The sequence below is a fragment of the Quercus lobata genome, chromosome 3 (genome assembly GCF_001633185.2).
Source record: "Quercus lobata isolate SW786 chromosome 3, ValleyOak3.0 Primary Assembly, whole genome shotgun sequence".
Lineage (NCBI taxonomy): Eukaryota > Viridiplantae > Streptophyta > Magnoliopsida > Fagales > Fagaceae > Quercus > Quercus lobata.
In genome coordinates this window covers 18,923,088-18,936,021 of record NC_044906.1, presented here as the reverse complement: position 1 = coordinate 18,936,021, position 12,934 = coordinate 18,923,088, and the positions used below count along the sequence as shown (strand labels likewise).

Below are 12,934 nucleotides of genomic sequence, written 5' to 3'. Positions count from 1 at the left end.
TGAAAAAAGTGCCAAACTTGGCAATTCCATGGAGATCATTGAAAAATAAAAATATTACAGAGTTTTCTTTTTAAGTCTCGTGAAAATATCTTTGAAACAAGTCTCTTTCCCATGAGAGTCTTACGCTCTGTTTGTTTCACCGGAAAACTATCTATATAGATAGTTTTCCACATTTTCCAGTGTTTGGTAGCATAAAAAAAAAGTAGTCAACGGAAAACTATCTTTAGTCAATGGAAAACCCTAATAAAAACAAGGCTTATTTTCTATGAGAGGTTTTCCAAATTTTTTTTTTGGAAAACAATCTCTCTCTCACGCATCACATCTCCTATAAATATTATTTTTTTCTTTACCCTCTGTAGCCGCGGGAAACAACTATTTTGGCGCCTCTGTCTCACAGTCTCACGGTAAGCTCTCAGTTTTCTCCCTTCTCTTTGCTTTTTCTCTCCTCTCATATTCTCACTGTCTCTCCCCCTCTGGTCTCTCCTCTTTTCAGTTTTCACAGATCTCTCTCTATCTGTCTCTCACGGTCAACAACTGTTCCTTGCAGTATTCCCACGGTAAGGTTCTTGATTTCAATTACGCTCACACGGTTTACTATCCAGATCTTCAATGGTAGCCATTATTCAATTATATGTCACTGTGATTATTGTCAAACGTTTTGTATACAAAAACATGAAAAATCACGTTAGAAATAAACCTGTGATTTAATGACTATTTGGCTCTTGGCACGTATCTTTTCTATATATTCAGGCCTATGTGTCCAGCCATGATAGAGATATAGAAGAGGAGGTTTTGTCCATATATATTTTCATGTTAACGTCATATTAGAATCCTCTCTCAATGTGTAGGGAATTAAAATTATTAAAGATTTTGTTGTTGTTGTTGTTGTTGTTTTCGTTAGGAGCAATGCTCTGTTTCTCGGTCCAGAAACAGAGTGTTTGTAAGCCAGTCAAAACGTGGTCCAGAAATAGATTGTTTTTAAGGGCAAACGTCCCTCCTTCACCATCTATTACCTTGTCAATTTTTAGTCTTTAATAACAAACTCAATAGTTATTGTTTCTCTTTACCGTAATTTTTGACACAATGTATAGACCAAATCAGTATCAGGTACCATTTGCTCCCTTTACCGTAATTTCGTAATTTTTGACACAATGTATAGACCAAATCGGTATCAGGTACCATTTGCTCCCTTTACCGTAATTTTTGACACAATGTATAGACCAACAATAGTTATTGTTTCTACTAGCAGGGGCGGCTGACCTGAAAAAAAAATGTATATATATATATATATAATATTGCTTTACTAAATTAATACTTTTAAAATTATTTTTGCACACTTTGTTTTAAATCTTACACATTCTGATCCCATATCAGTTTATCTCACAATCAAACAACAACTTATTGTATTATTTATGAAAGGATGAGTGTGGTTGTGTGAGTTAATAGTTATATAGTGTAAGTGGAATTGAGTTTTTTTTTTTTTTATTTAGTTTAAAATATTTTTATAAAAAAATGACAAATATATAACCACAATTGCATAAAAACAAAAATATTATACAAATTTAACAAAATAACATGGTCATACTTATATTGACAATAGATAATGAGAACTGATAATAGAACTATAATGAGATTATTTTAAAATATAAAAACTCATAGAAAAAAATTGTAAAATTTTATGTATTTGTGTGTTTTTGTTTTCAATAATTCAATATATTCAAATTTTTTTTTTTTCTAAATTAAACGATTGTTTAATTTAAGTTTCTCAATGACCTCCCTAGAAAAAATTCCTAGAGCCACCATTGGTTTCTAGTATTTATGGAGTGATGATGTTGTTACCTTATAGTTTTGTCTCATCAAACTTAAAGTGTTCATTTTTTTTATGAAGTGATTTCTCGATGTACCTATATATATGAATGCTTTCTTTAAGTACACATTTAATTCATACTCATCATTTTTTTTTTTTTGGGAAATATAGATGGATAACCCATCACTTCCTGCTGCCATAATGGGGGCAGCTACATCTGTTATTGCTTTGGGTGTTGTTCTTTTGAAAGGACTAAGATCTAGAAGAATTATGCCTAGAGAACCTCATGTTAATCGAGAGTATGAAAGAGAGACATATATGAATGATATTCTTTGTAGAGGTGATATACGTTGTCTCCATCATATAAGGATGAGACCTATTGCTTTTTATGCGCTATGCAAAATTTTGAGTGAGAATAATCTACTTCAAGAGACCATTCATATGTCCATTAAAGAACAAGTGTTAATTTTTTTACACACTATTGGACATGATGTGAGGTTTCAAGTTGTTGGTGGGAGGTTTTATAGATCAGTTGAGATAGTGCACCGATACTTTAGGCATGTCCTTAGAGCTATTTTGCAATTATACAAACACATGATTAGAGAGCCTGACAAAGATACACCCTTGGAGATAAGAAATAGCAGCAGGTTTAACTCCTATTTTAAGGTAAATTCCATAGGCTTTTATTTTCCTCTTTTTTATATATACATATAAAGATATAAGATAAATGTAACTTATATTGGTCGTAATTAGGATTGTGTGGGAGCTATTGATGGAACTCATGTTCGTTCATCTGTTCCAATTCAAATACAAGGAAGGTTTCGCGGCAGAAAGGATGGAACAACACAAAATGTCCTCGCTGCTGCTACCTTTGGCTTAAAATTCACTTATGTATTAGCTGGTTGGGAAGGAAGTGCCCATGATTCACGTGTCTTAAATGATGCACTCTCTAGGCCAAGAGGATTAAAAATTCCTGAAGGTATTATAGGAATAGAAAGTGATTTTATTATGGATAATAGCTTTTGGAGTGATTTTTTTTCCTTCTGATTATGAACGTGTAGGTAAATATTATCTTGGTGATGCTGGTTATGGAGTTCGGAAAGGAATTATATCCCCTTATCGTGGTGTTCGTTACCATTTGAAAGAGTTTAGTGATAACCCACCAAGAAATGACAAAGAATTATTCAATCTTCGCCATTCTTCTTTACGTACTAGCATTGAGCGTTGTTTTGGGGTTTTGAAGAAACGTTTCCGTGTATTAGATGCAGAACCTTTTTGGTCATTCCCAACACAAGTGGATGTAGTCTTAGCTTGTTGCATAATTCACAATCATATCATAGGAGTTGACCCTTTAGACTCAATTATGAACAATGGGCTTCGTGGTAGTCCACTTGCAAATGACAGTACAAGTAGAAGAGTCCAACAATCACAAAGGGAAGTCCAAGAAGAAAATAGAGAATGGGTTCAAATACGAGATAATATCTGTCGTAGTATGTGGGAGGATTATAATGCTATGGAGTGATTTCATACTCTTTATATTAGTTGGTTGTGTAATGGATTTTTTTTTGGTTTCATATTATCAAGACTTTTATGTTACAATTATTTTTGTTTGGCATGCACAACCCCAGTTCATATTTTGTATTGAATATTATTTATATTCTTCTTTCATTTTGTCTCATTTTTCTTGTGAATATCATTGTAATAGAATTGCAATGGGAAATAAAAAGGATACTCAGAAGGTCAAGGACACCAAGACCAACTTCAGGTGGTCACAACCAATGCAGAATTTATTACTTGAGATACTTGCAGATGAGGCTCTTCATGGAAACAAGCAATCCAACACATTTAAACATGCATCATATGTTAAAGTAGCTGAAGCAATTACTGAGAAATTTATGACTGAATGTACTCCAAAGCATGTGGAACATCGCTTTAAAACACTTAAAACCAATTGGAATACAATTGCATTACTTCGTAATAAGAAAAGTGGGTTTGGATGGAATGATGATTTGAAAATGATCACCTGTGATAGGACAGTGTATGATGAAGAAGTCGAGGTAAGAAACTTTTATTATTTTTATTTTATAGGTAGAAACTTTTTAGTCTGTATCATTGTAAAGTTTAAAAATTTTCATTATTCTTATTGCTCTCATATTAGTTTTTGGCTCAATTCCTTTCTTTTCTTTTTTTTTTAATTGTTTTTTTTCCTTTCTTTACACAGGCACATCCAAATCATGCACAATTTCTAAACAAGAAAATTGAGATGTTTGATGAGATGGCTTTGGTTGTGGGTAAGGATATGGCCACAGGAGGTTTTTCCAAGGGAGTAGGTGATATAGGTGTAGAAGCATTGGATGACTCACCTCCGCTTGTTGATGCTGATGTTGATGACATATCCAAAAAGAAGCAAGTTGATCCCTCACATGTGGCCTCAAATGAAACAAGGTCTCACAGGAAACGAAGTCATGCTACTATGATTGAAGATGCTGTTTACCAAGATTTGTCCATACAACTTGGTAAGGTTGCTTCTGCAATAGAAAAGATTTCTGAAAATCAGCTAAATTTTGGTAGTCTTTATGAAGAAGTTATGAAGATGGATGGATTTGAAGAAAATATGCTTGCATCTGCATTTGACCATTTGAATGGGGATGAAAAACAAGCAAGGTCATTCATGTTGAAAAATGACAAGCTCCGTAGACAATGGCTGCAGAACTTCTTTGACAACTATTTAAGCCAATTTTGATTATGTAGGCGCATTTTTGTTAGAATTTATGCTTTTCTATTTGGACAATTTGGCATTTTGGTATTTATCAGACTATTTGGCATCTAGTTTGTAGGTTTTGAGATCATTATAATGGGTATTGGTTTGCAACTTTTAGTCCTTTTGTTTCATGGGCATGTGGATTTGGAAGCAACTTTTAGTCCTTTTGTTGGCTAAAAATTATTTTAATATGGAATGATTGGTTTGCTATTGTTACTAGTGGATATTGATTGCATAATTTTGGTGGTTAATAGTGTAAGTGTCATGCTCAATCATGACAGGAAGCTAAGAAAGCTATCTGCTACAAAGGTGTGGGATGGTAAAAGTTTTCTAAAAAAATAAGATAGTTTTTCAAAAAAATAAGATAGTTTTCCAAAAAATGTTTGTACCTACCAAACACTAGAAAACATTCTCAAGCCCATTTTCAAGGTCATTACCAAACACTGGAAAATGAGATAGTTTTCCAAAAAATGTTCTCTGGAAAATGACCTATTTTCCAGAAAACATTAATGCTGAAACAAACAGAGCGTTAAGGATAGAGAATTTCTAGACTGGACCTGTACTACCTTACATGCGCAAGAATGGTAAAATGATTCAACGGCTTGTGTATGTATAAGTATATATGTATGTCCAACAATTTAGTTGACAATGATGGCGTCTGATTGAACAAATTGCAATTCACAACAAGAATCAGTATGCCCTTAAACTAACTCCGGGTATTTCCAAAAACTTGTCAATCACTCCAAAAATCACCATCTTTGCACCTTCCTCAATCCTAACTCACCGACACTTATGGTCACTGGGATGTGGTTGAATAGATGAATGAAAATTTGTAGAACAGGTTCACATGTGCATTTATCCCCAAAAAAAAAAAATTAATAATAATAATAATAATAAAAACAAGAAGAAGAAAGAAAGGAAAAAAAAAAAAAAGTTTGACCACTCTGTCATTAATACATCCCAAAAAACCTAGCATTAATGACTCTATATTAATGGGATGTGGTTGAATAGATGAATGAAAATTTGTAGAACAGGTTCACATGTACATTTATCCCCCAAAAAAAAAAAATTAATAATAATAATAATAATAAAAACAAGAAGAAGAAAGAAAGGAAAAAAAAAAAAAAAGTTTGACCACTCTGTCATTAATACATCCCAAAAAACCTAGCATTAATGACTCTATATTAATGACATAAGAAGTAACGATTTATCACCATTGAATCTGTGGGGTCAGAAAATTCGTGGCTCAGGCCCACTCTACATTAGGGCCCAGGGCCCAAGCCGAGGAGAGTCATTGCCGAGGACGACCTCCTGCTCGGCACTTCACTAAATGCCCAAAGAAAGGAGCAAACTAAGTGTAGGGGCAGGGCAAGGGAAAAAGCCGCCAACACAGTAATACGGAATTTTGCGTTTGACAAGCCCATACTCAAACCCATGCCTTTGTGCTTTTCTTGCAACCCCCAACCACTCTAGGTATGGGTTGACTGGACAGGCCTGCACCCCAAAAAGTAAAATTAACACGTGAACGCAAAAAGGGGAATGGAACACTAGTATAAAAGGAGAAGAAAACAAAGCTGGGGGGGGTCTTACAACTCTTGCTAACAGAGGGTTTAACTAGTCAGGCCAGGCCCGCCCATGCAGTATTTTCCCATTGGAACTACGACTAAACTGCTCACCTGTGCCCAAGGTCATACCTTTCAAGCCCACTCTCTACAAATCATATTGTTGGGGCCTTTTATATGCGAGCCCAACGTCGTTCATGGGTTGTTAAAAATCGTGTCCCTACAATTGGCGCCGTCTGTGGGGAGGGTTTGTGTCTTGGCATAAGCGATAGTTCGAGACAGTTCCCTTGGCATTTCTACCGGCCGGTTATGGTGTTCTAGCGTAAAGTTCCATTAGGGGCTATGATTCTTGAATAGGGGCTACGCTTTATATCGTCAGCCGCGCAGATGGTTCTAGGGGCTCGGTCGAGGAGCTAAGTTCCCTAAAGCCAAGGCCCCGAAACCAACTACTTAGACGAAAAAGTACAAGTTTTGGACAGAACCAAGGCCTTGTATGGTCCTCAGACTCAAGCCTCTGGGGAAACCAACTACTTAGACAAAAAAGTACAAGTTTTAGATAGAACCAAGGCCTTGTATGGTCCTCGGACTCAAGCCTCTGGGGAAACCAACTACTTAGACGAAAAAGTACAAGTTTTGGACAGAACCAAGGCCTTGTATGGTCCTCGGACTCAAGCCTCTGGGGAAACCAACTACTTAGACGAAAAAGTACAGGTTTTGGACAGAACCAAGGCCTTGTATGGTCCTCGGACTCAAGCCTCTGGGGAAACCAACTACTTAAGAGAAAAAGTACAAATTTTGGACAAAACCAAGGCCTTGTATGGTCCTCGGACTCAAGCCTCTGGGGAAACCAACTACTTAGACGAAAAAATACAAGTTTTGGACAGAACCAAGGCCTTGTATGGTCCTCGGACTCAAGCCTCTGGAGAAACCAACTACTTAGACGAAAAAGTACAAGTTTTGGACAGAACCAAGGCCTTGTATGGTCCTCGGACTCAAGCCTCTAGGGAAACCAACTACTTAGACGAAAAAGTATAGGTTTTGGACAGAACCAAGGCCTTGTATGGTCCTCGGACTCAAGCCTTTGGGGAAACCAACTACTTAGACGAAAAACTAGAAGTTTTGGACAGAACCAAGGTCTTGTATGGTCCTCGGACTCAAACCTCTAGGGAAACCAACTACTTAGACGAAAAACTACAAGTTTTGGATAGAACTAAGGCCTTGTATGGTCCTCGGACTCAAGCCTCTGGGGAAACCAACTACTTAGACGAAAAAGTACAAGTTTTGGACAGAACCAAGGCCTTGTATGGTCCTCGGACTCAAGCCTCTGGGGAAACCAACTACTTAGACGAAAAAGTATAAGTTTTGGACAGAACCAAGGCCTTGTATGGTCCTCGGACTCAAGCTTCTGGGGAAACCAACTATTTAGACGAAAAACTACCAGTTTTGGACAGAACCAAGGACTTGTATGGTCCTCGGACTCAAACCTTTGGGGAAACCAACTACTTAGACGAAAAAGTACAAGTTTTGGACAGAACCAAGACCTTGTATGGTCCTCGAACTCAAGCCTCTGGGGAAACCAACTACTTAGACGAAAAAGTACAAGTTTTGGACAGAACCAAGGTCTTGTATGGTCCTCGGACTCAAGTCTCTGGGGAAACCAACTACTTAGACGAAAAAGTACAGGTTTTGGACAGAACCAAGGCCTTGTATGGTCCTCGGACTCAAGCCTCTGGGGAAACCAACTACTTAGACGAAAAAGTACAGGTTTTGGACAGAACCAAGGCCTTGTATGGTCCTCGGACTCAAGCCTCTGGGGAAACCAACTACTTAGACGAAAAAGTACAAGTTTTGGACAAAACCAAGGCCTTGTATGGTCCTCGGACTCAAGCCTCTGGGGAAACCAACTACTTAGACGAAAAAGTATAAGTTTTGGACAGAACCAAGGCCTTGTATGGTCCTCGGACTCAAGGCCTTGTATGGTCCTCGGACTCAAGCCTCTAGAGAAACCAACTACTTAGACGAAAAAGTACAAGTTTTGGACAGAACCAAGGCTTTGTATGGTCCTCAGACTCAAGCCTCTAGGGAAACCAACTACTTAGACGAAAAAGTATAGGTTTTGGACAGAACCAAGGCCTTGTATGGTCCTCGGACTCAAGCCTTTGGGGAAACCAACTACTTAGACGAAAAACTAGAAGTTTTGGACAGAACCAAGGTCTTGTATGGTCCTCGGACTCAAACCTCTAGGGAAACCAACTACTTAGACGAAAAACTACAAGTTTTGGATAGAACTAAGGCCTTGTATGGTCCTCGGACTCAAGCCTCTGGGGAAACCAACTACTTAGACGAAAAAGTACAAGTTTTGGACAGAACCAAGGCCTTGTATGGTCCTCGGACTCAAGCCTCTGGGGAAACCAACTACTTAGACGAAAAAGTATAAGTTTTGGACAGAACCAAGGCCTTGTATGGTCCTCGGACTCAAGCTTCTGGGGAAACCAACTATTTAGACGAAAAACTACCAGTTTTGGACAGAACCAAGGACTTGTATGGTCCTCGGACTCAAGCCTTTGGGGAAACCAACTACTTAGACGAAAAAGTACAAGTTTTGGACAGAACCAAGACCTTGTATGGTCCTCGAACTCAAGCCTCTGGGGAAACCAACTACTTAGACGAAAAAGTACAAGTTTTGGACAGAACCAAGGTCTTGTATGGTCCTCGGACTCAAGTCTCTGGGGAAACCAACTACTTAGATGAAAAAGTACAGGTTTTGGACAGAACCAAGGCCTTGTATGGTCCTCGGACTCAAGCCTCTGGGGAAACCAACTACTTAGAAAGCAAAACTACAGGTTTTGGACAGAGCCAAGGCCTTGTACGGTCCTCGGACTCAAGCCTCTGGGAAAACCAACTACTTAAGAGGAGAATTGCAGGGTTTAGACACAGCCTGGACGTTATATGGCCCTAAGAGTCTACCCCAGATGAGAGTTACCCATTGATAGTTGGGTTAATTCCTAGACCGACTGAAATCCGCAGCCTACCCTCGGATCCTCGATACCAAAGGAATTGGTGCAACTGTTATAGGGCCAGGTGTTGTCAAAACACGGCCAAAGCCCCTCACTGCTCGGCAGCCCCCTCAGAGGGTATATTTAGTATTTATCGTTCTCGGACAATCGCCGCGCCTGCATTACGGGGCATTAAGCCGTATCTCGGTTAGTTTCCTGAGTTTAACTTACTAGGAATTATCGTATTTATACTTGATAATGCCGATAAATTCAGATTAGTAAGGTTCTGTTTCAAGATTTCCTGCTCTAAACATCACTAAAGGAAATTACATACATTAGCGAACCTGTTCACAAAGTAATTGCTGCCGAAAGGAAAGGTATTTAGAAAGAAATAAATTCATCTTTTATTAAGACAAAGAAATAGTACAGCGTATAATGAAAAGCTGGAATAAGCTTATACTAAAGCTAACTACATAAGCTAAAAGAAAAGATACAAGGGAATGAAGAGAAAATCGAAGAAGAAGCGCAGAGGAGAGGTTGGCTGCTGTTCCAAGACGTTGTTTAAGGAAACCATTCCTCAACACTTTTACATACCTATAACTCAGGCAGCCAAAGAGCCCAACTTGGGGCCTGCATCGTTGAAGAAAAGGTGCAGGGAACCTGACTTTAGGCTAGCACCGTTGAAGAAAAGGTGCAGGGAGCCGGAAGTGGAGGAGCCTCCGTATAACCACGCCTGCGATAGAGCAGACGGCGCTGGTAGCAGAAAACCTTACTTTTGACGCGTCAAGAATCTGACGCGACCAGTACCTGCTTCGGATTTTGGCTAAAAGAGGTAGAAATACCATCCTCACCTTACCAAGATGGAAGATCATCTTGAGTCTATGTCCACCTTGTCCAGACTACATCACCTTGAGCCTCGGAGGGACCTGGTGCCTCTTTGGCGGGTGTAGTTCCCTCACCCCTATACGTGCCTTAGGCATATTGCACTAAGGGTGGGAAGCACTAAATATGGAGACTATGATTATGGCTGAAGGATTACGGTTGTGAAGAAAACCGAAGGGTTTGAATGTAAGAGGAATAACCTCCTGTCCTACTTATTTAAAGGGAAAGGAGGAGATATTTAATTTATGCAGAGTTCCAAGGAATGCTACGGACAAGGAATAGTTGGCTCAAGTTCCAACGCCATTCGTGACCGTAGGATCTGAAGATCCTCGTGAAGGCGCACCTCGAGTATAGAAGTGTCAAAGGACTCCGCGTGAGTGGGTAAAGGAATGACTCTTAATTTGGCACGTCCCCCGTGTAAGTGGAAAAACACAAATATTAATGGAGTGTAGAATCAGAGCAAGCTATGATGTAAGCCCAACATTATCAAAACCCTCCTCCCCAACTAAAAGTCGGGCAGCAAGCTTTTGAGGGGCTATTGTAGGGCCAGAAAATTCGCGGCCCAGGCCCACTCTACATTAGGGCCCAGGGCCCAAACCGAGGAGAGCCATTGCCGAGGACGACCTCCTGCTCAGCACTTCACTAAATGCCCAAAGAAAGGAGCAAACTGAGTGTAGGGGCAGGGCAAGGGAAAAAGCCGCCAACACAGCAATACGGAATTCTGCGTCTGACAAGCCCATACTCAAACCCATGCCTTTGTGCTTTTCTAGTAACCCCCAACCACTCTAGGTATGGGTTGACTGGACAGGCCTGCACCCCAAAAAGTAAAATTAACACGTGGACGCAAAAAGGGGAATGGAACACCAGTATAAAAGGAGAAGAAAACAAAGCTGGGGGGGGGGTCTTACAACTCTTGCTAACGGAGGGTTTAGCTAGTCAGGCCAAGCCCGCCCATGCAGTATTTTCCCATTGGAACTACGACTAAACTGCTCACCTGTGCCCAAGGTCATACCTTTCAAGCCCACTCTCTACAAATCATATTGTTGGGGCCTTTTATATGCGAGCCCAAGGTCGTTCATGGGTCGTTAAAAATCGTGTCCCTACAAAATCTAATGAGGATCTACTGTATAAAAATGGTGTAACTCTTGTCAAATTACATTAGGTATAATTTAAACCCATCTCTCTCTCTCTCTCTCTCTCTCTCTCTCTATATATATATATATAAATAATTTTTTTTTTTTTGAGAATGTAAATAAATTATATTGTAAAAGGCAAACAAAAAGAAAATTTTGATAAATATTAGTAATATATTGTTAGATCAAATAGTATGTAGGTTGTTAAATACAATATCTGTTTGTTTAATCCTAGTCTAAATTAACGAATATATATATACACACACGTTGAGGGTATGTAGTAAAAATTAGAGTTTACAGGGCTTTTACAAATCACATTAATATACTAGCAGTTTGCACTATATTGTAGTTAATTTATAATAATAAAAATATCTAAACTTGTGTTAACATTAAAAAATATGATTATTCCAATTATTAAGACTATATTACGGGAGGTTGTGTATTTTAAAATACTAAATTGTGAGGATAAATTTAACGAAGACTTTATGTAAACCCTCCAATAACATTTTAGATACATTCTTCACACATCAAAATACTCTCACCCACATAGTTGGTTGGTGAATGGGTATAGTTGATTTTATCATAGTATAAAGATAAAAGGTATATATTTGTATACTTCTGACACGTAGATGAAATTTTGCAGAACACAATTTAATAGAAGAATGTATTTCGTTTGTTGTTGCTGCACTTGGTAAAGAGGATCCGGGAAGTCATGATGATGATTGCTTGTACTCAAAAATAGATATAACTATATTCAAATGAGAAACGTAAGTGCAAAGATGATTACATGTGTCATTCAACCGTTTTTGGAATAAGCTATAGAGGTTGAATATGTCATCTAACCATTTTATACACTATTAACATTAATAGTGTATAAATTATCACATCATTCAAAATTTTAAATCATATAACATTAAATACACTTTAAAATTTGTAATATTTAATTTATATCATGAATTTGATCCATTTCAAATGTTGAAGAAATAGTTTTTGACTTCAAAACCATGGTAACCTCTTGTCTAAGGAAGTTGCTTGTTAAGTTTTTTAGTTGGCAAATTACATGACAATGTAATAATTCAAGAGTTGAGTTATTTAATGTGTGAAAATGCAAGCTCAAAGAAGGCATACACATTGTATAGATTTTGACTGTCATTCAATCATTTATTTATTAATAGAAATGTCCACGTTTTGATAAAGGCTCAATTGATCAAAAATTAGGTTGGACTTGTTTTAATTTTCTAAATTCGATCATTGCATAGAATTTTGTACCCTATTTCTATATCTTATAAAAGGCAACTTATACATGACTTCAATAGGGATTTGATTTTGAAGGCAATTGCCATGCACTTAAACTAGAGAATATCATAAATATATTTATTAGCTTAAAATTTTAGTTTATACACAACTTCAGTTGAAATTTTGAAAGCTATTGTCTTGCACCTAAATTAGAGAATACCACAAATTCATAATACGGATTATAACTTTTCCCAATAATTTATATATTTAGACCACTTAAGAAACTTGAGAGAAAACATGAGGATAAACAATTATAGAATCTCTCTTAAAAAATTATTTACATCCATATTTATATACAATGAGAGTTTCAAGTGCTAAAATGCAATGTATAAACTCTAACCTTTCTAATAACATGAGGATAAAAAATTATAGCAATTCTCTTAAAAAATTATTTACATCTATATAATTAAACTAATTTACATCCATATTTATATAAGATGAGAGTTTCAAGTATTAAATAAATGCAATGTATAAACTCTAACCGTTCTAGTAACAAT

At 37.5% G+C, this 12,934-nt stretch overlaps 1 protein-coding gene across 1 annotated transcript; it reads left to right on the top strand.

Annotated features, from left to right (window-relative positions):
* The first annotated feature begins 332 nt into the window (after positions 1–332).
* LOC115978723 (uncharacterized protein At2g29880-like) lies at positions 333–4,553 on the top strand. Its single transcript, XM_031100568.1, has 4 exons — positions 333–404; positions 494–557; positions 3,513–3,864; positions 4,029–4,553. Exons 3-4 carry the CDS (start codon positions 3,520–3,522, stop codon positions 4,548–4,550), a joined length of 867 nt encoding a protein of 288 aa, XP_030956428.1. The 5' UTR covers positions 333–404; positions 494–557; positions 3,513–3,519; the 3' UTR covers positions 4,551–4,553.
* The last annotated feature ends 8,381 nt before the right edge of the window (positions 4,554–12,934 follow it).